At 39.1% G+C, this 25,282-nt stretch overlaps 2 protein-coding genes across 4 annotated transcripts in view; one reads left to right on the top strand and one right to left on the bottom strand.

Moving 5' to 3' along the window:
- The window catches only part of LOC135483104 (uncharacterized), a 111,072-nt gene extending 90,097 nt beyond the window's left edge, over positions 1–20,975 (bottom strand). For 2 of the 3 annotated variants that reach the window (XM_064763634.1, XM_064763636.1), the window contains exons 1-2: positions 17,480–17,597; positions 16,252–16,497 (exon numbers count right to left, since the gene is read on the bottom strand). In XM_064763634.1, coding sequence (XP_064619704.1) covers positions 16,252–16,462 — 211 coding nt within the window. In that variant the 5' untranslated portion in view covers positions 16,463–16,497; positions 17,480–17,597. Of the gene's footprint in view, positions 1–16,251; positions 16,498–17,479; positions 17,598–20,913 lie in introns of those variants that run through there. The other variant, XM_064763635.1, reaches the window with a different exon arrangement.
- A 48-nt stretch (positions 20,976–21,023) lies between these two features.
- Positions 21,024–24,443, top strand: LOC135483106 (sorting nexin-24-like). The gene is made up of 6 exons (XM_064763638.1): positions 21,024–21,214; positions 21,407–21,490; positions 21,784–21,888; positions 22,064–22,161; positions 22,403–22,494; positions 22,850–24,443. Exons 1-6 carry the CDS (start codon positions 21,155–21,157, stop codon positions 22,906–22,908), a joined length of 498 nt encoding a protein of 165 aa, XP_064619708.1. The 5' UTR covers positions 21,024–21,154; the 3' UTR covers positions 22,909–24,443.
- The last annotated feature ends 839 nt before the right edge of the window (positions 24,444–25,282 follow it).

The following is a 25,282-nucleotide window of genomic DNA, read 5'->3' as shown; positions in this document are numbered from 1 at the left end:
CAATATCAAAACAGAGACGATCTAATCTTATGCCCCTTATCAATTTTTCACGACTTATCGACACCGCATGTGCAATATTGTCCCGCCATCTTTTATTCATGAACACTAACTTGGCGCGTGGCGAATCATCCATCAATGCCATAACATCATTTTATTGTATCAAAACTTTTCGTTCTCATAAATTTTGAATTTATTATCATGATCTGCGGTCAAAGTGTTTATTGGCACTTTTGTCCCCATTTGATTTTTATGAATACGTTAGTTTGAAATGGAAATCTATTTTATTCAAATTTCAATAAAAATGTTCAAATATATATTTCTTTATTTCCTCCTTGTTAGAAGATTACAGAACAACAGTAATGTATAGTTATTTACAACAAGCAACAAATCAAAATTGCACGAGACAAATCAAGAAATTAAAGTAAAGGTGTCTCTGAACTATTTCGCCTTAAACATTTTCTCACGGCCGCCAGGTGGCAGCAGTAACACCCAGAACTTGTGACATTTCGTCAAAATCGAGGCTATCTGTTTGCCTCCCCAGCAATGTTTCGACCAAATCACTGTCCATCATATTCCACAGTTCGCTACTAAAAGGTGATAGGTTTATCGAATATTTATGTTTGTCCCATGGATGTCAATATGTGATAACATACTTTTATTACCAACATGTACACTACTGATGATCGACAACTACATCATGAAAATAAAACAGTTCATAAATTCATAAACTGAACTGCAGTTATCACCGAATCGAATACTCTTTATAATTCTATATGATGATTCCGTGTTGCGACAATTGTAAAGGTAGACAATAAGCGGGAGCGAGATGGGCCAGATTGAGACACGAAGCTGCCAATAGATGTCTCTACTCTCTCACAGTATATCCACGCTTTCACGACACTGACAGGAATATTTTCATGAGCCAAACTAGGCCAAGTTCTTTAACTCCTTATATTCACAATAATATCTTTCAATTCTTTATACCAGTCAAATGGAGGCCATGACTGACCCCCTCTAAGTCGACTTTCGTCCTCATACAATATCAGACAAAATCAGCATGAAGGTCCCCATCAATCTTTATGCCATATCCTGCACCTCAAAAATCCTATCACTAGAAACCAGCCAACAAATCAAGTTAAAACATCATTTGTCATTGAAAGCAGCCACAAGGAAACTGCCTCATTGATTGCCGATTACCACCGCACCGGTCTACCACACTCCAGTGCCTCACTACGCATCTCCAGCTAACCACAGTCCCAAGGGGCAAAACAGAGCGATGTTAGTGACCCTCAGAAGAGTAATGAACTTGGAAAGGATCCGCTGGGACCCGACTCCATATTTTGGTGGTTTTTGAAAGAAATGATAATGCATTAGGCATCCAAGGTCAAGTTTATCTTTAAAACACATTGCGATCTGGCCCATTGGGTTCTGACATGTCTGCTGATTCTTTGACCATTTAGAATTGCTTGGTTTTGACAAACGACCCTGAAGAAATCTGATGTCATCTTTGTTGACATTTTTTATACTCATTCTGATGGCTTCAACATCTTAAGACAATCCATTTTACCATTTGTTTTAAAACATGTCACACGAATAGACACCCGGGTGTTACGATACCACATGCTGTCAGAAAATCACATCGAGCTGATAACAAATTACCATCTCTACTTTATACCGTGATTTGAAACCACAAGTGCCGGGAGAATACTAAGCAATAGTAACAATATTCCACGAGCACAACACGTGACATTCATCAGACAGTGCACATCACGTTTGGGACTCATCGTCTAAATGGATTGCAAAATACCAATTCTTCTGCGAAGATCTTTGAATTGGCTTAATCCAAACTGATTAAGGAGAAACCGTGTGCTTGCAGAGCAACAAAAAAATCACCTGCTGAGTCAGATTATTATGTCTAAGAACAAATAAAGCAGGTAATGATTATAAAGTTTCCCCACCTGCCACCCTCGATGTATCGACTGGTTATTTTTTCTCTCCGACCCTTTATTTACGATAATGACATCTCATTTACCCCTCCCTTGCTAATTGCCTTTTATACTTGTCTTGTGAGGGACCATCTCAGAATAAAATGATGCAAATAACTACTAAACCAGTTTAGAATGGGTAGGCTAAAATCGATATCTTTGTTTTCCAGTTCATGACTATAGGTATCAACAAAAAAAGAAGTTATGCCTAATTACCTTCTTTTTTTGTTTATCAGAGGGGGATGGTTCTTACTTTGTCATCTATGCATCTTGAGATGGTCCCCAAGACCAAATCTGAGTTATGATACTGTGACCAAATGTCATGGCGACGGAATACGAGACAGAACGAGTCAAATGCTTTCCCATTTTCTTAATGTGCGGCGCATGAAGTCTCGGGACTCCTGACCCTGGGTCAGCACCATGCATTTTTAATTCTGAACAAATCTATGACTTCTCTCTACAGATAATGACATCGGAGCAAGAAGACAGGACATCACGATCACGGAATGGGTCGGGGTATCGTTACAGACCCAAGATCCATTAATTATTAAAGGCACATTAATTAATCGGGGATGTTGTTCTATTCAGTAAAACATAACAATTCATTTGGGAGATGTCAAAATATAATGAGAAATCGGGATTTATCTGGCGACAAATAAAGCATACATGTAGGAAGAGAGTGGCAAGGAGGAAAACATTCAGTGCTGTTTTCATAGGGATGGATGGTGTTGTAATTTGGTTTTTGCAAGTTATTTGAAGGTTTACATGTAATTCCAATGCTCATCCACTTGCCTGTGGTCTTGGACAAGTCACTTCTATTTGATGATAACATCCCGTTGTGTCAGCAAATAGCAGTGCCATAAAAAGACGATTCCGAATCCTAGATCCGATTTAAACCAAGATGTCAAAACAATCATCGAACACTTGGACAAACAAGCAGGCAGAAACTTGAATTGAACTTTCTAAATTGATTTAGAAATCGTACGGCCTCATGACTTTCTGCTTTGACAAACCAACACCTCGCAAAATATAATTTAAACAATAGGCCAGATTTTTGTCAATTGTTCCTTTTGAAGTAAATTTGATATTGTTTCAATTACTGAAACTTAACACGTTCGTAAAGAACAAGAAGCCTTATATATTTTGGTGTTTTGTGCCAGAGAACTTTTTCATCTTTGATCTCATTTCATTGATAACTTATGATAAAATTGCACAATTCAACAAAGATGGCATTTCACTTGATTATTCTTAACCTTGTTGAAGGGTTTCTTAGCTTGCCTTCTGAATTGTTAAAAGAAACCCTCTAGTGTCATCCTTCAAGATTTTCAATATTTACGAAGGTTTGTGCAGTTAAAAATGAATTCCAATGAAGGCAAAGTTTGGTGTGCTCGGTGAGGTTGGATACTAAAGCCAAGTCAGAAAGTTGAGGTCACCAGTTCATTCGTCAAAGCAAACTGCCCAGTTCCCATCTTGCATTTACTGGTCTGTATCTTGGTACCTGTCTTCCTGGGTCAAGCGAAACAAGTGGGGGAGACTCCTGTCCCCAAAAGCACAGCAATAGTATTGAGATTGACACCACCCCACACTCACGCCACATGTAACTGCAGGGAACTTACTACACACACCACAGAAAGGATGCCAGTTGAGTTACCTACACAGCATCTTAATGCGAAATAAATGGCCATCTGGACCATAATTCAGTTAGAAATGACAAGAGAGGGCCAATAAAGAACACAATAATACCAAGGTACTCTATTATTGTGTAACCACATGATAGGACTCGAGAAAGAGATGCGATAAATTTGAATTATGTCCGCAGTCAGGTGGTCCATTAGGAGAGGCGCGCACAAAACATAACGAGATTTCAAAGCAACTCCATCAGAAGGAAGGAGTGGAACACTCTAATATATTGTCCAAGGAGGAACATTCAGTTTCTCTTCAGTGTGAACCTGGAGGGGTCATTTTCTAGGAGGCATACTTTATCCAAGGTTGTATGAGTGTATTTACATGCGACTACAGTTAGGCACCGATTCAAGGATACAATATTTTTTGTGTTACCGTCCTAGTACCTAGGTTATAAGACCAACGTTAGTGGTTTCAGCAACTTAAGTTGACCAGTCACTTCATTACGCTGCCGGCAACATTTTTCAAACAGAAAGCATTCCAAGCAAATGCAAATGATGTTTCCATAAATGGTCATCAGCATCTCCGTATGGTGACTGCCCATCTAATTAGATTGCCCCGCTTGCCGTGATGTCATCTCTTGTGATGGTTCTGAGGTGACAGGTCAGGAGTATGACATCACTGCCCTGGTGATGCTGCAGTCATGTGTGGAACATCTTGTAAGTCACAATCAATGGTCCCGTCAATAAATGAAACCTTCAATAATGTGAATCAAAATGGAAAAATTTCTCAAATTTCCACAAAATTGTCCTGTAGAAACATATATAACCATCTTACTCACCATTTCCGGAAGCATTTCAAGTAACACACTGTCATGGGTAAGGCCAGGCAACTCTTCCGCAGGGGCATGGCACATTAATCAGAATAGCAATCTGACGGGTTCTGCCGTTGATTGGAAGAGCCTTTAATTAAGATGTTGAAACTAGATCACTCTGGTTGCCATCAATGTGGTGACACTTGCTGAACCCGGCCCCAAATGTTTCAACATCTTTCAAATGCAAGATGACAATAACACTTCTGGGAGGATGGGAGTATTAACCCATGCCATGCCTACAGAACCTTGAGAAACCTGGCAGAACCTTAACAAAAACCGAGCATAATGTTAAACCGAACCAAAGAATAAAACTTTGGAGAATGAAATGAAATAGTTCAATCTTTTTTTTACAATTAACAAATGGTTTTCTACAGAAAATCTCCATGACATGCATGCCTAACTCCCTGGTCGTATCTCGCCAATCTTGGCGCAAAAAACTCAACCTTCATTATAACGTTAATTAATGCAATTACGAGCGGCACAAATAGGCTCTGCTAAGAGATTAGAGGGGACGGCATGATGACATCAGAGGGGTCAGCCCTTACTGTCACACAATTTATAGGGGATTTTAGCAGAAAATTAAATTACCTGAAAAAACTGACAATTTTGTTCCTGGCTTAAAAAATCATTTCATTGATGACTTCAGTGTTTTTTATCCAGTGCAAGAAATGACAAGTCGTAATTGTATTAGTTTCAATTAATAAAGGAAGTGTCATGACGATTTACTTATGATTGACATCAGGGACCCGACTCAGAAGTAATTTTCAAAAGTGATTTTTTTTTTAAGCCGAAAAAAAATGAGTTGGAAGATGGGAGAACTTGGTTGGAATTTTTTAAGGTTGCTGGTGTGGAACAGTAGTGGCACAGCGGGGGCACCTGTCACCTTCAAACAGGTCTCCAGTCTAAATCAAGGTCTCCAGCATCGGGCAGAACAGCCTTCAAACCAACTCCAAGCTAATGCAATCAAAAGTAACATTTTTTCAACGGCAAGAAAAGTAGGGAGGTGTGAGCTTGGCTGGAATGTTGTAATAGGCTGTACGTGTACAGCAGCAGTGGCACCAGTCACCTCTCAGCAAGACTCAGGTCTTTGGTTAGAAAAGTACACACCTACTCCATAACACAATGAAAAATTAGACTTTTGACGACAGAAAAAAATATAGATAGGGAGAACTTGGGTAGAATACTGTTAGGTTATACATTTGGTGCAGTGATGATCGAGGAGCGAGGAATGGTGTCTCTCTACTTGGTGGTTAATATTTCCAGACGTGCCACGATTCAACTTCACTTAATGAAAAATCACTTCAGGTAACTGACACCAAAATCCTGGGGAACTCATCTGTTTTCCTCTACCCCTAACAACCTTAAGTCAGCGGGTGAAATAATCCCACCCAACCCCTGAACACTAATCATGCATATCTTCCTATTTCCGCACAACATTCACAAGCCAGCGAGTGAGAGTATTCAGGCAAGATTGGAAAGATTACGCTATGCCCTGAAAGAGCATCCCGTAACGACCCGCGCTAGACTTATTCACCCAGAGTCGCAGTCTATCAACTCTGCGCCTGGCCTTTGCACCCCAACGTAAACTGAATCACCCCTCGACTCCAGATTGTGACTTGACTCATTTTCATTATCGTTCTCCACACGACTCGGGGCACCAGGGTCAGCGAACGCATCATCACGCTCCATTCTCCATAAACAACGTCGTCAATAGCGATCCAAAGAAATAATCCCCACGTTCATCAGGCAGTACACATTCGAGAGATATGTAAGAACTGGAGAGATATCGTGTAATTTCGCCATAGAGATCAGAAAAGCGTTCAAGATTGACATCGACTAACACAAGAGAGACAATTTTCCTATTTCCCGCCGAGTAACGAGATTCTCCGTGGTAATGAAATGTTCTGAAGTGATTATTTACCATCAAATGGCCCTCTTTGTGTCTCTTCCAGCCTATTTACTGATACGGAATATTTGGAAGATAAACGAGTTAGATGCATTGAAAAAAAGAGGGTCGCATTACAGCACTCAGGAACGCTGAGATTGCCCCCTGATGTCATTTCGATGGCGTCACAAAGAAATGAGGCTGATATGTAAAGGAGTAGTACATATGACAAAATCTATCATTCGGAACTATCAATTTGAAGTAACTTTAGACCAAATTGTTTAAAACAATTGTTCACATTTTTTTTTAAGGGGGAACATTTTCAGGGTTTACACTTTTCTCATTCATTTCATCATCTCCACAAAAGGATAGATCAGGCCACAGGGGTATACGATTTGTGGCAATCAAAACTACAAAAGATGCATCCCGAAACCATAGATTGAAGACGTTAGGTCCTTTGATTTTGGTGGCATCATATCAGTTGATAACGATCTCATAATCCAATCCTAGGATATTTTGGTGAAAAGATGAAAATAAACTTCAATGGATAAGCACTGTAGCATGGAGATGGGAGGAGATGCGCAAGATTCTCTGGTGACGATTCAGCCAGGGGTGCCATACCAGCCCCCCCCCCCCAAACACATATCTATTCACTATTTGGCAAACTTATTTGAAGTGGACATTGAATTTTGGAAAATTTACATTAAAAACACCTGGGCGCCCCTGTTTCTCTGACTAATCAATCGTACCATATATCTAGGACGACCCCCACCCCACCCATCACCATCAACTTGACCACAGAAACACAATTTTTCAGGTGAGTCATATACTAATGTCTAATGAAGACACTCATGACAAGACAAAGAACCTTTATAATGTATTTTGGACATCAATAACATGCTATCCAGCAGAGAAGAGACAATGCAAACAAGAAGTCCCTAATAAGTCTCATCATTGTACTGTACATCTTGAACTCAAAATATGGAATATTTGACATGGGCTTTATTGAGTGGACTCGTTATGTCTCATAATTGTGTGGAAGACCTACAAGCATTCTCAGAATTACTTTGGAAATGAAGTGGGAAATTATAAATTCTATCAGAACGTCATGCTCCGATTTGAAAATGTCTGAAATCATACAAATTCAACTGATTGTCTTTGCAATAGAACTGATTTAGTCAAGTTGAATAACATTGTTATCTCAGTATCATCTTCATGCTTCAGTTAAGAAGTTTTTTGGACTCTTAATACATCATGCTTTGAAAGGTTAGAACTCTTACAAATGATCATCATCAATACCATTTCTTATTGATACTGGTCAAATTGCAGTATCTTTGTCATCTTTATCACATTGAGAAGATCTTTTCGATCACTTAAAATAACCAGGAAAGCAAGGGAATATCATACTAGTCATGGGATGAAACCCGAATGTTAAAGGGAACATGGCACATTGTCTTCCAAGAGATGCCATATCTAAAATGATAGCTTCAGTAGTTCACACTGGCAATGAAGTGATTTCCAACAACTGCAAGTTGGCAAGAAGAAGCTACACCACACTACTCCAGCAGATTTTTGCCTCGGTAGCCAGGGGCTTCTTGAACTCTCTCATCCCGTAGAGTCACACCCTCTTGCCCGAGACCACTACTAATGAGATTAACAGCGTAGTCATTAGTAAGATATTTCTTTGACCGGTACCAGTATCAGATGTGGTCAGCGGGTCACCTTCGGTTACTCTCGCAGTTTAACATTCCTGCTCATGGTGGTTGGGCTAATTTTGATGGGTTTAACCCACTCTCTACTTGGAAGACTTCCCTTTTTATAAGGTTGATTAAGAACTCTGCCTTGTGACAGGTTATTTATGGAGCCTGCTTCCAAAAGTGTGTGATGGTACAGTGTATAATGCCAGGGTATGGTAGGCTTTGGCACAGGACGTCACATTAGCTAGTCCAGCTACCCTGACACAAGCTGCAACTGTTCCAACACAAGTGCATCATCCTGAGAGTTTAGAGGTCACAAGGCCTGTGGCAGCTCTGACCACATCATAACCAAGTCAAATAACTGGCGCATTGTCCAGGGTTACAGTTCCAGTATCTCCTTGTCAGTCTCATTTAGATAGCGTTTACACCAAATGAATAGGTCAGTCATCCGGCGTAGGTCAGTCCCACCGCTGACCATAGATAATGACTGGAGTGATCACAGGACGATTGCGCCCGGTCTCATTATTATACATGTAAAATAGATCAGAATAATCAAATGATGTGTTAATATTGTTTAGCAGGATTACACATCTTTATCGCCCGAGTGACCAGGATGTAACGTGGCGTTGGAAGTGGCGATGATTGGGCATTATGGGTATAAACTGGCGATACCATTGGCACTGATTGTGTCTGATTGGTCTGGAGTCATAATTTGAGGCAAGTCTTGATAAGGCTGGAGAAGAGTCTCTCTGACAGATCTCTGTCAATACCAAGCCAATATTGGACAAAGGGCTTCGGAGGATATCATTAACCCCTTCAAGCCACAGACACGTCATAGACTGCTGCCATATCCTCGGATAAGATGTAAAACAGAGATTCCCTATACCACCTACATGACACCATCAAAATCAAGCAAAACATGATTTGCAGAGCAGTTATTCTTACATAAATTTGAAAAGGTAAGCTTACAATCTGTACTTGACTTGAAGCAAGAATCTCCCAAACTGATGTATCAAATATTGTCGACATTTGCGTGAATCACGCATCATTTAACGAGACGATAAGCCGCAATACCGCAGGCACATCTTCCCCTCTAATGCATCTCATTAGAGCCGAGCACTTCGTCAATTACATATGAAATGCTGGAGATGTGAGGATGGCTCTGATTGGTTGATGCTGGTGTATGAACTGATTAGTTATGAGTGAAAACGAGACTAGGGGTCAGAGAGCATTTGGCGGCAGCTGCCGGCTGACCCTAGCCCTTGTTCCTGATCCGGTGATGTCAGAGGGTTCCGAGCTTCCTCAAGACAATTAACGAATGTGATGTCCTTTGTTTCCTCTGTGTCATGCCACGATTTCACCAAATTAACCCTTTGTTTACGAAAGACACTAATGATGACATATTCGCATGAAAAATTGGGCAATAATATATAGTTTATGAATATGAATGAAACCTCTTAAGTGACAGCCATTTTTTTGCATCAGATCTGCCAACAAATCAATCCTGCACCACCACTGTATTCCTGACAATGAAATTTCATATCATACCTGAAGTTAATAACAGAAGTCATACTCCTAACTTGGGCAAGAAAAGAACACCATGGGTGCGAAAAATTCATAATTCTTTTTTCGCACATCGCAAAAGACCGGGCTTTCGTCATCTCGGCTCATAATGATATCTGTTTTCTCACCTATTATTCTGTTCCCTTATCTATTCCTAATTATCACTTACAGCTTAGGAAAATCCCTCAAAACAAATTTCCTGTCATCATTGTAATAAATGAAACCACAGCCTGTCAAAATACTAAGCCACCACAAAGATGTGAAAATCTTTCTCGGCTGTCTTTTGTGAGCGGAGACAGGGTACAATGATTTATCGTGGAGTGCAGGACCTTTGATATTCATTGTGGTAATAAACTTTTCACGAAAAATGGACATTCGGGCAGAGGAAGTCCTTTTTGGCTCAGATGATCTTATTAGGATATAACAGAAGCTTTCTGGCTCCTAATATCTTATTACGATCTTACCGGACTGCAATCACCAAATCTCGAGGATTTCCCTGGATTTCTTTCATAATCTACAGAAGCAAAAAACTGAATTTTGATTGTGGTTTTCCACTCATGTCCATGACAGGTCTGAGAAAGACAAAATATTGCTTCCGTGGAGAAGTGATGGGAAAAGTCGACTCTGTTATCTGATGCAGTAAGAGAACCTCTCAACCTGTGATCATGGTGGTGATCAAGAAGTGAATGTCAGGCTAACTATACTCAGGCTTCTTTAGGTGACTGGTGTCTATAGTTCCAGTTACAAGCACTTCTTTAGTTGTTCATGTGCAGCAGTAAAATTGTCTTTATCACATAATATTGCAAGAAATATTTTAAGGAGCGTAAATCAACCTCCTGCTTGGTCTATCATATCATTATGGAATGCAGCCAGTGAACGGAACTAGCCTTCAAATGACCGGTGTTATCTCTAACAATGGTTAGGACCATAAAGATTTGAATATCATCACATTTTCAAAAAATTCCACACCTCAATTCCTCAACCCAGATACATTACTTTTGACCAGTACAGAAGATTGCTATTCAAACAATAATCAGTATCGTGATATAATCAAACAATTTCTTTATGATGACATGCATTACTTTGTATTGAATTTTCACGATAAAATCTTAACGGCCATTGAGAGACACATAAGAAATAACCATAACTTTCCTGAATTACCTAAAACGATAAAAGACATGCCATAATGGACATCGATAGCCAATTTTCTCCATTTTCATGGATTTGTAGTAAGACTTCCACTATTGTTTGAACTAATCAAGGTTTTGGTGTAGCTTTGCACCAATAAGAAATATCAGATTTTATCAAACATTGTCAGTAATTGCATTAATGATGTGACGCAAGATTACATCAGTCGAATTACGCTTTTTCAAAAGAGGAATTTCTGAAAATGTGTCGATTCCCCGATTGCTAGTTTAAAACATAATCAGATTTGATACCATTATCCTGAAAATGACCATACGGGAATATGGGGATACGAAACTATCATTTTCTGAATCAAATATGATAAATTCATGAGATTAGTTGGATTAAATGACCAAACAAAGGCTGAATAGCTGATTAAGATATGCATACGCTGCGCTAAATATGATATTTAAGTGATACCTTTTGAGAAAATTCAACACAAATTTAGGAAACTGCAAGTAAGATGGAAGCAAGATAAAAAGTCCACCACATTTTGAAAAATATAAATTCTATCAAAGACATTTTTCAGGGCATCAGCAATATGGCCAGCTGGCCCCAAGTGGTATAGTTTCAACTTCCTATAATGATTATCATTTTGATGTAATTTGTACCCTGCAAAGCACCCGCCAGCTGTGGGTATCTCCTCATAACCGTGTTCAAATTTTGAACAAGTACATCACATTTGAAAATCTATACACCTCGTTTGGTGATTAAAAGTCACTTGGTGAGATCGAAATTACAATTCTTTACCGCAAATCTCCAAGGAATTATAAGATGCCTGATTCCTCGCGGCAAGTGCAAGTTCCATTGTTTGCTTGGCTGTGATTGGACCACAAAAATTTGCCTCATCTTCTGGGCGGTAATTAAGAATGTTCTTTAGGGGATGAAAAGAGTGACGCACAACCACAATGTTCATACAAGGATGCACTAATACAATCATTCAAAATTTAGAACTTCGTCAAATTTCAAACGATTTGAAGTTTGAAATAACTTTAGCAAGAACAGCCCAAATTTCATCGTTTTGTCCAGAGGTTTTTGTTTTCCTTCAACATCTGTGGCATGAATAGAAATGTGAACCCAGCATGATTCTCCACCACATCTTATCTCGACAATTCAAATCTCATGATTGTTCTTTTCCTAATCTTCAACGAGCTATTCGAATGAAATGAAGGATAAAATTTCAAGATTCTTTGGCAGAATACTTGAATATCACAGTAAAATCTCTCCTTTGTTGCCTTTCGGCTATTGTGCGTTACTCTCGAGTTGATTTTACAATAAAGGGCTACAAATGATTGAAGAAAAGCTGGCGCGTGTGTCCTTGTGCAAGGTTCAGAGGGCAGTTGTGATACTGAAGAAAATTGATATTTTGCAAGGGGAGTTCTCATTGAATTGCAATTAAATTGAGAAGGGACCATGTTTTCTCCTTGATTGGGACTGTTTCATTCTCTTTTCATTCTCTTTATATGAAGAGCATCTCCAAATCTATACAAGGTAATCCTTCTACCAAAGCTTGTATTGAATACTTCGTGAACTGTGAGGAGATCACTCATCTAACACAACAGTGAGAGCACACCTATTTCAAGTCACGATTTTCAGGTAAATTTTGAATGACTGATTATGAATTATAACTGTGGCTTCTAACTTGATTGAAACGAGCAAAAGAGTCACAACCATGCACTTGATATTTCTGGTGAAATAATTCAGTGTCATCTATTAGTTTATTAAGAAGAAAGGTTCATTTTTTGGCAAATGCAAAGCAGTCCATCTTGACCTGGGGGTTTCTTTTTGAAGGTCACTGCATGAAACCCACTGGGTGTTGTCCTTGAACACAATGCCATCTGGCCAAAAATCAACTTTGTTTAAAATAAAACACCAACTTCTGTTAATCATTGTTGCCACAAGAACTGTTTTGTCCAAACATTGAAGTATGGATTTCTTATGGAAGCCGACCCAGCTCCAAGACATTGAGATTATAAACATGTACAACTCAATATCATTTCACAGCTAGATTGTAACTGAATCAAGATATAAACTCAATGATTTTTTTTATTGTTCTAAATAATTTAGAGAAAAGGTCTCATGTAACACACCTCACATTACAAAGACACACTGGCCATTTTAGTTCAATAATTGTGCAGAAGATCTTTCAAAATCAGTTTATTGATCCACTGCATGTCTTCTTGATCTTTTAAAGGAAACCTCCCTACGTTGTCATAGTACCACACCCAACCTAAAGCCAAGAGTTTACGCATCTTTGTCGGTTAAAATTCGACCACACCCATCACTATAGTTCATCGATTTCTCGGCTTCTTTTTAACCACAATTTTTCTTTTCAAGTTTATTGTTTCATCAGTTTTATGTTTCTGATATGACCAAATCACAGAAAATTGGTGATGGTAAAAGTGAGGTGGGGGGGACTGGCATTATAGATTTCTGAGTGATGAATTCTGTCAGAGGCTGAAGTTTAAAACAAGTACATGTAAATTAGATAAAGGCATGAAACAAACTCTCATCACAAAAAAAAGTATCTTCCAAAAGATAATCTATGCAGCAAAACACAGAGAGAATATCTGCTAATAAAATTTCACGCAATTTTCTCGTCTGAATTCTGATTTGCTCATGTTGATTGAGCAGATGGGTGCTGCTTTTAACATCGGGACCTCGACGCTCTCACCTTGATACTCTCATAATTAGATTGTCTCTACCTTTTCACCTCCTTTGTGGCGGGGCATAATGAGCAATGGCGCTGAGTCAGGGCTGTATTAACAGGCTAATTCTCAATTCTGGCCAACACACTTCAATGCTGGTCTTAATGATGCAATTTTGAATACATAGGATGGCTCAAGCTGATTTTCAAGGACTTCTAACTAGCTAAAAAGACAAACTTGAATGTGGGGGGGGGGTACCTCCAGGGTTATCCACTTAGCCGCAAAGACCAATCAACCCTGTCCTAGTCAGCTCCAAAATGTCCTCAGTGCAGGGGAGTCAGATATCATGTTGCTTAATCTAAGTCTCAGTAAAATTGTAAGGTGTTAAAAGTGTGAAATGAGAAACTGCTGCCACCTACACCTACACTATTTAAGTAGAACCAAGGACATCATCACTGTTTTGCAGGTGAAATGTTGTAGAATGTCAAAACATGAATCATCAAGTTTATTTCTAAAACAAAAGATGCCGGTCATTCCATGACGTCACATTCACTGCAAGCCGGGCTGGCATTTGACCAAACTTATGTCTCATCTAAGATGAGTCAATGAGAATAGATACTGACAAATAAAGATGAACTGATAGCTCTTGTTACGACAGCCTAAAAACAGAATATAACACTCAATTGGAAACTTTTCGCCAAAAAAACTTCCCACCTATTTTTAAAATAAATCAATCAATCAATAACCCCAATATTCTGTTTTCTTAGCAGTGCTAACCCACATCACTTTATTGGATTTCTCCAATCATGAAACCATTGACTTTCTAAACTTGGCGCGTGCCATTTTTGAACAGCACGTGCCGCTGCGGAGTCCTTGAACATGCTGATAACACGCTCTCTGTCCCAATATGACAGCTTGCACCACAGCACGAGGACAGGCCCCCTCATTATGCAAGTAACCAATCGCCCAAGGCAAATAGACAAAATTCTTTTTAACCTCAGCTTTGACCCTAAAATATGAGAACTGAGAGGACCATAGAGGACAAATGGTCTCCTTATCCTATTGAAAGAAATCATGCTGGAGTTTGAAGTACCCCCTCCAGTCAACTGAGCTGTTTATCAACTGATTATTTCTGCTCATGCCTGAACGGTCAGACAGTCTCAGGGTATCAAAACGAGGGTCTTCTTCTCAAGTCTCATAAATATGGCATTCTTTCCTTTGCCTGATATTGATAAGAAAGAAGACATCCAGTCATTCTCAATCATTTGCAATCAACAGACGCCGACTTCAGGTCTGATGCCCTTAAGGGCCTCCTGTGGGAAGTTCATATGTATGGTAGTGCTGCCATCTCGGAACTACAGCCAGAACCTTGGTTGGCGATGCGTGGTAGCAAAAATTGGACGACATGCCGATAGGGAGCACAAAGAATTCCTGATAAAACTTTCGTAAAACTTTAAATGTGGTTGAATCTTTCAGTTATCATATGTTTATGGTAGCATTTTAACCACACTTTTTCTGACATTCTCTTCTCCATTTAAAAACCTACTTCACACACAAAAATGCCATATTCAAATTCAATGATACGTTTACAAAAATGACAAGATAGCCATCGGAAAAGCACCACAGGATATTTCCTGAAAACCATGATGCATAGATGCAGCCATAATCACACAATCTATCTCTATAGTTTGGTGACAATGACAAATAAATTTTAAAAATCATCATCCCACACCACCTGGTCCAAGTCAGGACCAAATATTCACTGCAATTAAAACAAAAATTCTAATTCCATTGAGTCAATAGCAATGAGTTATAACTCTCAAGTGCAAATCCTGAAATCCAGAGAGGCTATAATAACTAGGACCTTCACCAAAATCAAAAAGGTTCTCGCTGCAAAATATTTCTCGTCTTGCTGCTGGACACCATGAAATTAATCCACGTAATCTCTGGCAATAAAATCTGAAAACCCAGTTCGAAAATCAGACAATGCATTCTACACTTTTACCTTATGAATATTCAACAAAAGGGCTCAACTTGGATAAATGCAGCTTCAGAGATTTATAAAGTAAACATTAAAGTAAATACCTATTTAATGAGGGATTTACACATTTGATACAGAAAACACTTAAATTTTTTCAGAAAATTAAAAGTTTGATCCCCTAACAAAAAGCCATTTTCAAAGTTAACTAATGGACCTTTACTTTCCTAACATAGATTAGTATGGTCATAAATTTTAGCGAGAAAACGTTTTAAGCAGTCAAGCAATGGTCCATCCTGACCTGACTGAGACTCGAAGGAGAAGTGTCTTGAGATAATACCCATTCATCTCCAATGAACTGTACTGAGTTCCTGTACAAAGCCATGGTTCTGGAATTGATCAGAAAATGCACACAAATATTCCATAAACTGTCTATGGACAATTTTGTATGTTTATCTGTGGCGCCCTCTGCACAGAACTCTGTGAGTATCAAGACACCACTCCTTTTAGATGAATGGTAATTTTTTTTCACCTTTCAGTCAGTTCAAAAAAAAAATTCACCAAAATTTTCAAAGTCAAAAACTTTTGGGACCGATGATGTTGCTTCACTTTTAGCAGAAAAAAACAAGTGAAAAAAAAACTTTGGACTCAGAAATTTTTTCACCTTTCAGACAGTTCAAAAACTGGGGTAGTCATGTTACCGGGGGTCTTGTTATGTTAATTAGAGAGGAAACCATTCGGGACCGGCGATTCTTGGTCGTCATAGCAGGGTGGTCGCCAACTGGGGTTCCACTGTATAATCAAAGCACTCACTTGTCACGACAACAGTATGGCTGGACCCACAGGAGAAGTACTTTGCCCGTTTGTCCCAGGGCCCGCTGAACGTTTTTAACCAACTATCTTGTCCAGGAATATTTTCTCTCTTGCTGTGTCCATGCTGGCCAAACTCAGAGCAGCCCCAGCAAAGCACATGCTCTCCCTCTCCATGTTGGACAGTCATTCCGTCAACTGTTTCTTCATCCATTATTCTTTTCTGTATTGTTTCCCGCTATCCATAAACTGAAATAAAGATACTGAAAATTTGTGTTTTTTTATTAGTGATGGCCGGGTATCACTGCAGTCTCTATAACATGACACCACTGATTACAGCAAACTTCAGAACGAAACCAATTTTTTTATTTGAGCTTCATGAAGCAGCTAGGTTTCACCCAACCTTGTTTCAACAGTCTTCCGAAAGTAAACACCCACTCCCCTCTTTATGACAAAACTAGAAATACATCCTCCGAGAATCGAATTTCATTAAGAAATCATTGTTTTTTGGTACCACTTTCTAATTCAATTCAATTAAAAAATCAATACAGTATTTGTCAGATCATCATGGTAAGTTTGCCTTGTGAACAAACATGACAATGGAAGTTTACATTTGGAAATGTTTTCCTCTAATTTTATGTGCTGTTATGAAAATATGGTGGGTTGGATTGGACCCTCAGGGGTTCTACCATACCCTGAGTAAACTTGGATTTATGTTAAGGACCTTTGTAAGTAAACATGCTGGGGTATTAAACCTGTGCTCAGGGATTTTCCACACAACATATCTATATAAGCCTTTGAGACCTAACTTAGCAAGACAGCATGAGATTTTTTAGACCAAATGTCTAATTGCCACACTGAGACTGCACGGTAAAACACACTGTGACTGCAAGATAAAACTATTGGCCCTGATTGTGATATTGTCCCCTGATTGTGACATTGTCTCCTTTAGGCACAGTTCTGGTGGGCAGAGGCTGAATATAGTTGATCCGAGGGGTATGCATTGGTTGCTCACCTGAATTATAAACTGGAATGGACAACTCAATGAACTGGGGAAGGGAGAGAATTGCAGAAAGGGCAGTTGAAAAAAACACACCACATCATTCTCAGAATGACAGCTCTCATGAACTAGGTCAAAATTACATGGGCTGAGCTATCGCTTACTGGCAATATCAAAGACAAAATAAGGCTTGGCCTGTGTAACTCGTCTCATCATCATAAAACAACTTACATTTGACGACACCAGGCTGGGTAAAACACTATCGACACAAGTATCCATAAAATTTGACACTAAAGTAAGACACAGCTATCAAATCAGACAACAATCATGCATAGGCCTTGGCACTAACTTAATGGTATGCCCGATTGTAACAGATTGGTAATAAAGGCCTATCGAATAAAAACCTATCAAATCCCCACAAAAGTGTGCCGGCTTGAGAGATTCCTTTTCAAAAAGCCAATCACCGAACTTCAAATTACAGTTAAAAGATATTGTACAAGTCTAACCAACTGTATTGATGTCATTGTCAAACTGTCATTTTGGTGGGCCTATCTCTTTGTGTCATGAACACAGATGGATATGATGGACATGGTTTGTGAGTGAATTTCTGACAAGTACAACCAAAATGTAGACTACATACATGTAATAAATCCTGATTTGAAAAAATAACAAAAAACCTTAACCACTGAATACTATTCGACAAAAATGCAATAATGGGGACCACCGCTGACTAGATCTACATAGTCTCAACTAGCCCTGCTGGAGTGACACTAATTATAATTAGGCCTACCTTGGAAACTCCTAAAACTGCCCGAGTTTTATCATAGGCATGCAACATGCCTTAAACACGCTTCATGGGCCCCCTCCAACCAAAGATTTGCCCTTAAACCGTCTTAACAGTCTTATTTTACCCCCAGGAGGGGGTATGTGGACCTATAGGACTAACATGCTATGCCATTTTGGGTCCCAGTAGCGAACTGCCTTAATTAGACTTTAAATCATAATAAGAGAAAGTGGGCTGGGGGAGTACAATCCAAAAGTTGCAACTGATCACACGTTTAATCAGACTTTTTTCAAATATTGACATATACCTTTTACGTATTTGGTATATTTTCTTAAGGAGTTTGCTATGATACTTTGCTTTCTAAAGTCCTTACTATAAGCTTAAATTTTACTTCTTCCAAGGCTGCAGCCATTGAGTATATTTTCATTATCCCATTTAAAACATGTCACCAATTCTGGTCTTTATTTACTATGGTTTAAGATGGTGCACAAAAGCACAACCAAAAATTCTTGTTTTACATGTCACCTAAAGACTATTACTGAATCAGTAAATTTGAGGTGACATTAAAGAAACAACCTCCCATGTTTGCCGTCCTTTTAAGCCAAGCCACTTAGGAGACATGGTAAATTTTCGTACAACTCTTTTTGAAATATGAATGTTTTATTGCCTGAATAGCACATATCAGAATAAGCAGACAGTTCTCATGTATTTAGTAGCAGTAACTCGCCAATAAAATCACCAACAATGGATGTAACGATGATCATCCAGGCTTACACATCTATCACAAAACTGTTCATTTCTATCTCATTACAAATCTCTTATCTGATTTAGGCACAATGCTTGGTGAGTGCAACCAACCACAACCTCAAAATATCTCTAGTCACTGATATAAACATCATATATGAATATGTCATTGGTCAATATTTCATGCAGGACACAGTTTATTAAGGGTCAAGAGGATTGCCTTGGAAGCACCCATTGCAAGAATGCAAAGCAACCCCTGATTTCCTCATGAGGTTGATGTTAGATCGGATAGTTAGCAGACCTCACTGAGAGCAATTCATACCCAAATAGAAAGAGGTTCTACAGCAAGAATGTTTGTATAGACTTGAATGATGACATGATAATATTGGAATGAAATTGCAAAAAAAATTGGTGGTATTCATATCATAGACTTTATACCTTGGAATACATTTGGCATAGTAAACAAATTATACTGACTGAGTACTTCAAGAAGTCTGGCTGGGAGTCATCTTTTGCTTTCATGTTTGCTTTTATAATTCGTATAAAACCTTTGCATATATATCAAGTCCCATACTAACAGAAGAAGTCCATCGAACTCTGTGTCTCTGTACCTACTAGTTGTAGGCCTACTTACTTCACTTATACTTACCAGTACTAGTTGCAGTTCACTAGTAAACTTGTCTTTGATTCTTACATGTATTTACTAGTTGTACTAGTAAAACATATACAAAGTAGTATTTACTAACTGAGCTTAGTTGTTGTCGGATATTTTCTAGTGTTTCTAATTTCTGGTGATAGTGTGATGTGTCCTGCTAGACATGTGAACTAACCGGAACTACACTTATACAGTAGAACCTCTCTATTAACAAGTGCTGTCCTTAATAGAGAGGTGTCCTGATTAGAGAGGTCAAATTGAATGGAGTCAAGCACTTTGGGACCAAAACTAGTGTCCTTAATAGAGAGGTTATCCTTAATAGAGAGGTGTCCGCTAAGGGAGGTTCCACAATACTTACTAGTAAAAGTTCAAGTTCACTTGTACAACATTTTTACCAGAATGAGATTTGATATTGATTGACAGCTAGGGATCATCAATTAATGTTATTACTTTTCAGTGATAAGTCAAAAATCCTAACCACCTACTTGAGATAAATTCAAACTTAAGTAGAATAAGGCCAACATGTGGATAATCAAAATAGAACTGATAATACTACATGGAGTGATTTATATTACAGGGGAACCTCCCCTAGCAGACACCTCTCTATTAAGGACAACCCCTCCCAAAGTGGTTGTTTCCATTCAATTTGACCTCTCTAATCAGGACACCTCTCTATTAAGGACAGCACTTGTCAGTCCCAAGGGTGTCCTTAATAGAGAGGTTCTACTGTATATCACAACAAATACAGTAGAACCTCCCTTAGCGGACACCACTCTATTAAGGACACCCTCTCTATTAAGGACACTAGTTTTGGTCCCAAAATGGGTGTTTCCATTTAATTTGACCTCTCTAATCAGGACACCTCTCTATTAAGAACAGCACTTGTCGGTCACGAGGGTGTCCTTACTAGAGAGGTTCTACTGTAATCATGATAGCGAGTACAACTGCACCTCAAACTGAGATATTTATCGCAGTGACATGCGTTAATTTGTCCCTCAGTCTGCTGAAAATGGGCGACAGTCCTCTGCAAACGCGCAATTATTTATCACATAATATCAGCAAGGCGCAGGTGTGAATAGCTCCAATATTGAATTGGCAATCAATTCATTATTTGACAAAAGCCGCTTAAAAAGTTTGGTATGGGCTGCTTGCATGCTGCAATAGTCGATTTTCATCAAAAGCAAGATCTTTTGTCACATGCAGACCTGCAAAAGCAATCAGCAAATCCTCACGGGTGTGGCTATGTCCCCGAACACCCTGCCCCATTCCCCCAGGCCCTCACCAAGCAAAACCATAATAACATTGCCATGTGCTTGTTCTAAAAATAGAAACAGCATGTTAGCTGCCAAGGAACAACCAAAAGAGCTACTCAATAAACCTGCATTTACAGACAAAGCGTGCAACAATACACCCAGATTGACAGACAAAGCCTGCAACAATATACCCAGATAGACATTGTCACTAAAAACCTCTAGTACATACCTATCACTTATCAATCATATTGGATTTAATTGGCAATTAACGACTGAGTGACAGGCTGCCGATTTCGCACCAATTACTCGTCACGTGATTCATAGACAAAATGGCGACCACCTTTTAATATTTTCTGGCCAGATCCGGGACCATTTTTCAACTTTTTTATTGTGTTCTTTTGGTTTGATTGTGATGATTTTTCGTTTCTAGAATCTTAAGATTGTGTAGAATATCTTGGTGCAAGGCGAAGATGATCACTGTTTATGTTCCGTCCTTTCACAAGATTGAAGATGCGTCCAGCAGTTACACAGTAAGTTGCTGTACATTTTGTACACATTACACACACCCATATGATTGTAGGTACATGCATCCACAAACATGATCGTTGATACATTGTGCCAATACTGCACAGGGTGGGTGGGGATGGTTGCAGACGAGGCACTCCTACGTGAATTTTCGTCTTTGAATCCATTGAATAATCATTGTTATCTTTTTTTCTCAGGTGTTCCGAATTGAAGTTGTTATCGGGAGACGGTGCCATATATTGGAGAAACGTTACAGTGAATTTGAAGATTTACATAAGCAGGTAGGACCTCGGTCATTGATCAGTCTACTGAGGTAAACCATTTGGTCGATACATGTTGGTCTCTGGCTCAAGTCTGACACACTCCTGTCTTTTTCTTTTGTCAAATCTTGATCCAGGAAAAAACTTTATACTGAAGTCCCTGGCACCACCATCCTTACCTGTCAATTATCTGGTAAATACAAGCAGGCATTAACATTATTTATAGACAACTTTGTTCATGTAATGTTTCCGTCACAGGAAACGCATGTAACATCATGACTCATGTCATATTCATTCATCTTTTGCATTTGCAGCTAAAAAAAGTTATAAAGACTCCAGACTTTCCGCCCAAGAAGGTTTTAAATCGACATCCTAAAGTTCTAGAGCAGAGAAGGCAGATGTTTCAAACTTATTTGCAGGTATGTCTATGTGTCTCACCTCACAATCACATAAACTCACCGTTATCAATTTATATAATTTTCCCTAACTTGGGCTTTGGTGTAATGGATGGATTGAGGTGAGTTTCCATTATCAACAGTCTTTCTGCCATTTTATTGTGTGTGATTGTAATTCCTTGTTTCCTATTATTTCCAGGACATCCTAGATTCCGGAAAGATTCCTAAAAGTTTGATATCCTTTCTAGGAATATCTCTGTCATCCAATGACAAACTTTCATTGGCAACTAGCATAGAGTAAGTTGAGAAGTACTGTTATTCACCAGGCACGGTCCCTGGACAAATGTTTTTGCATATTACCACCCAGACAATAAATTACACCCCAGGCAGATTCATGGAGTTGTTGATGACTTTTCTGTCGGAGCACCGTCCTTGACAGATTTTGCTGCCAACCTGGTCAATCACTCTGCACCTCTGGCTAGATACCATCAGTCAGTCAGTGAAACTCAGTTTCTTCAGTTTTCTGTTTGTATTTCAGCTCCCTTGATCAGTTGAGTGGCCATCATGGCATATGCCACCAACCCGTCATTGCATTTAAGGACACAATGTTCAAATACCATCAGCAAAGAGGTTCGTATCTAATTGAGATGGAATTTACAAAGTGTGCTTGTAACTTCCAACTTGCCCGTTTCATAGCCTGAACATCATTATAGATAAAATTCGACACCACCCATGTGATAGTTAAGCTGAGATAAAGGTAAAAACCTTCCTAAATTTCATCCTGTGTGTCTAGTGTTTATTTTACTCTGAATGTGTTGACATCCCTAAAAACATAGGCATCTTGGGAAACAGTTTGTTGTAAGCACCAAGTCTCTTCGTGAAAAGTGCAGTACGTATTGACCAGTTAGTAAAAGCTGAAACATTATTCTGGTTGTGTTATTGAGTAATATAACCCTGCCTTCATTATAATCTCCTTACATTTCAGGTGGCTTGCCAGATATCGTTACGCAAGGCGTTGTAGATGCAATATACCGTACCAAGTAACTTGGATTGTTGGAGTTTGGTGTTAAATGTACAACATTCACGAACTGAGAACAAGAGAATACATTTTCCTTACGTTTATTGAGATACAGGTGGATGACATGGTTTTGTATTTTAAATCAAAGGCTGCTATACTGTAGTTGGCTGCATTGTTAAAATGAAGTCTTCCTGCAATACCGTCCATGTTTTCCTATGCTCAGAGTAAGCATGTCTCTTGGTGACAAAATTGGTCAGAGAGAGATTGTCCTAAAAAGTTAGGAATCAGGTCTTAAGTAATATCAAGTATAGATTTCAACTGCATATCACTAGCTTATCTCTTAAAAGTGATTAGCTTGTGATATGCAGTTGAAAACAGTGCGTCTTCATGGTTTTCTGAAGATATTCATTCTCGTCCTCATCTATGCTTGATAACATGTAATATGGGTTTAACTGTAATCTATCTTGTCTCCATGATCTATTGTCTTCCAAAATTGGAAGCTCATTATAATCTGCTAGGTCTGGGACATGTCCTTGCCCATCCATACCTGTGGGTTTTTTATTGCCTCCATGAATTTAGCTGAGCTTTGTGCAGAATCAAGCCCCGAATAAGGCCTTTTTTCTTCAGTGCAGTGATTAGAAATACCTCAAATTATCTATCCAAGTCTTCTTTCTAGTTATTAGCTTTTTTCAAGCCAAAACATATGGTGTTTTTCTTCACAAGTACGGTGCGATATGCATCAGCTATTTATCAAGGAAAGTAGCACTTTATGCATTCATACACACATTTTGATTTATCATTCTATCTATTCTTTCTTGCATGTTGAATTTCTTGTTGCCATTTCTGTTTTTGATTATGCATGAGGTTAGAATTGTGTATTCTTGCATTTACATGTATCATTTCTATTTGGTACTTTTGCAACAGTTTAATTCTTCTAAACGATTATTCAAGCTCATCTGTAAACAAATACTAATACAGTCTATTGGCAGGCTAAACTATGAATGTGGGTTGTTCTTGACAGATTGGATGTATACTGTAAAACTGTTTAGGAGCCATCACTTTTTAATGGCAACCTGGTATCTGGGCAAATTACATTTAAACTGTATTTATGAGTTTATAACTATTATATCTGCAAAATCTATGATAAAGATGTGTCTCCAAGTGTTCTTTTTGTCAGTCAAATCTAATACAGTGGAACCTCCCTTAGCGAACACCTCTGTTCAGGGCACTGCATTTGATCCCAAACTGGTCTTTTCCACTGCATTTGACCTCTGTAATCAGGACCCCTCCCAATAAAGGACAGCATTTGTCAGTCCCGAGAATGTCCTTAAAAGAGAGGTTCTAGTGTATAGTGTAGTTTTTATGAACTTTTGTATGGAGACGGAACTATTATGTGGTGCCAAACAAGGCCACATTAAGTATTACATAATGTAGCCATGTAAACTAGGATACTATTATATTTACCATTAGATGAAAAGGAACTGTAGTCTTAGAATATTTTCTTCGCATGCTTACTGTTGTATTTTTACAAAGTTTTTAATAAACTTTTCATGTACCATTATATATGTTATCTTGTTGGTTTGTTTGCTATTGTACAGGAGTTATTATGTAACACCCAAGTTTGAGACTCGACCTACAAGATGTTCACAATATCAACTAGTCATATAACATCCGACTCTATCAGTTTTTATGATCTGATATTGGGTCGGCTCCAACCGGGGCAAAGAGAAAAACTCATGTCGCCATCTCATACCGTCCTCAGGCGGAGACAACACTGGTACACTTCTGCCTCTTGTTGCCCTCGAATACAAGCACAACCTGGGCATAGAGACATCTCCTGCAGCCAACTCATACCTGTCCTAGGCCAGAGACATCGTCAAGACCCTTCTGCCTCGAGTCGCTCTTGAAGACAAGCCAAACCTGGGCTTAGAGACAACTCCTGTAGCCTACTCATACCAACACCCTCCTGCCTCTGGTCACTCTTGAAGACAAGCCAAATCTGGGCTTAGAGACAACACCTGGAGCCTACTCATAACAAGACCCTCCTGCCTCTGGTCACTCTTGAAGACAAGCCAAACCTGGGCTTAGAGACAACTCCTGTAGCCTACTCATACCAACACCCTCCTGCCTCTGGTCACTCTTGAAGACAAGCCAAATCTGGGCTTAGAGACAACTCCTGTAGCCTACTCCTACCAAGACCCTCCTGCCTCTGGTCACTCTTGAAGACAAGCCAAACCTGGGCTTAGAGACAACACCTGGAGCCTACTCCTACCAAGAACCTCCTGCCTCTGGTCACTCTTGAAGACAAGCCAAACCTGGGCTTAGAGACAACTCCTGTAGCCTACTCATACCAACACCCTCCTGCCTCGAGTCGCTCTTGAAGACAAGCCAAACCTGGGC

Source organism: Lineus longissimus, chromosome 2, assembly GCF_910592395.1.
Source record: "Lineus longissimus chromosome 2, tnLinLong1.2, whole genome shotgun sequence".
Classification (NCBI taxonomy): Eukaryota; Metazoa; Nemertea; class Pilidiophora; order Heteronemertea; family Lineidae; genus Lineus; species Lineus longissimus.
Note: the sequence above shows the minus strand (reverse complement) of the source record. Positions and strands in the feature narration are given on the sequence as shown.

What these genes read in the sequence shown, in the direction of transcription:
- LOC135483106 (XM_064763638.1), top strand. Translation starts at nt 21,155, where the DNA reads ATGATCACTGTTTATGTTCCGTCCTTTCACAAGATTGAAGATGCGTCC. An exon ending in ATGCGTCCAGCAGTTACACA is followed by an intron (nt 21,215 to 21,406) that starts GTAAGTTGCTGT and finishes TTTTTTTCTCAG; the next exon opens with GTGTTCCGAATTGAAGTTGT. An exon ending in TGTTTCAAACTTATTTGCAG is followed by an intron (nt 21,889 to 22,063) that starts GTATGTCTATGT and finishes TATTATTTCCAG; the next exon opens with GACATCCTAGATTCCGGAAA.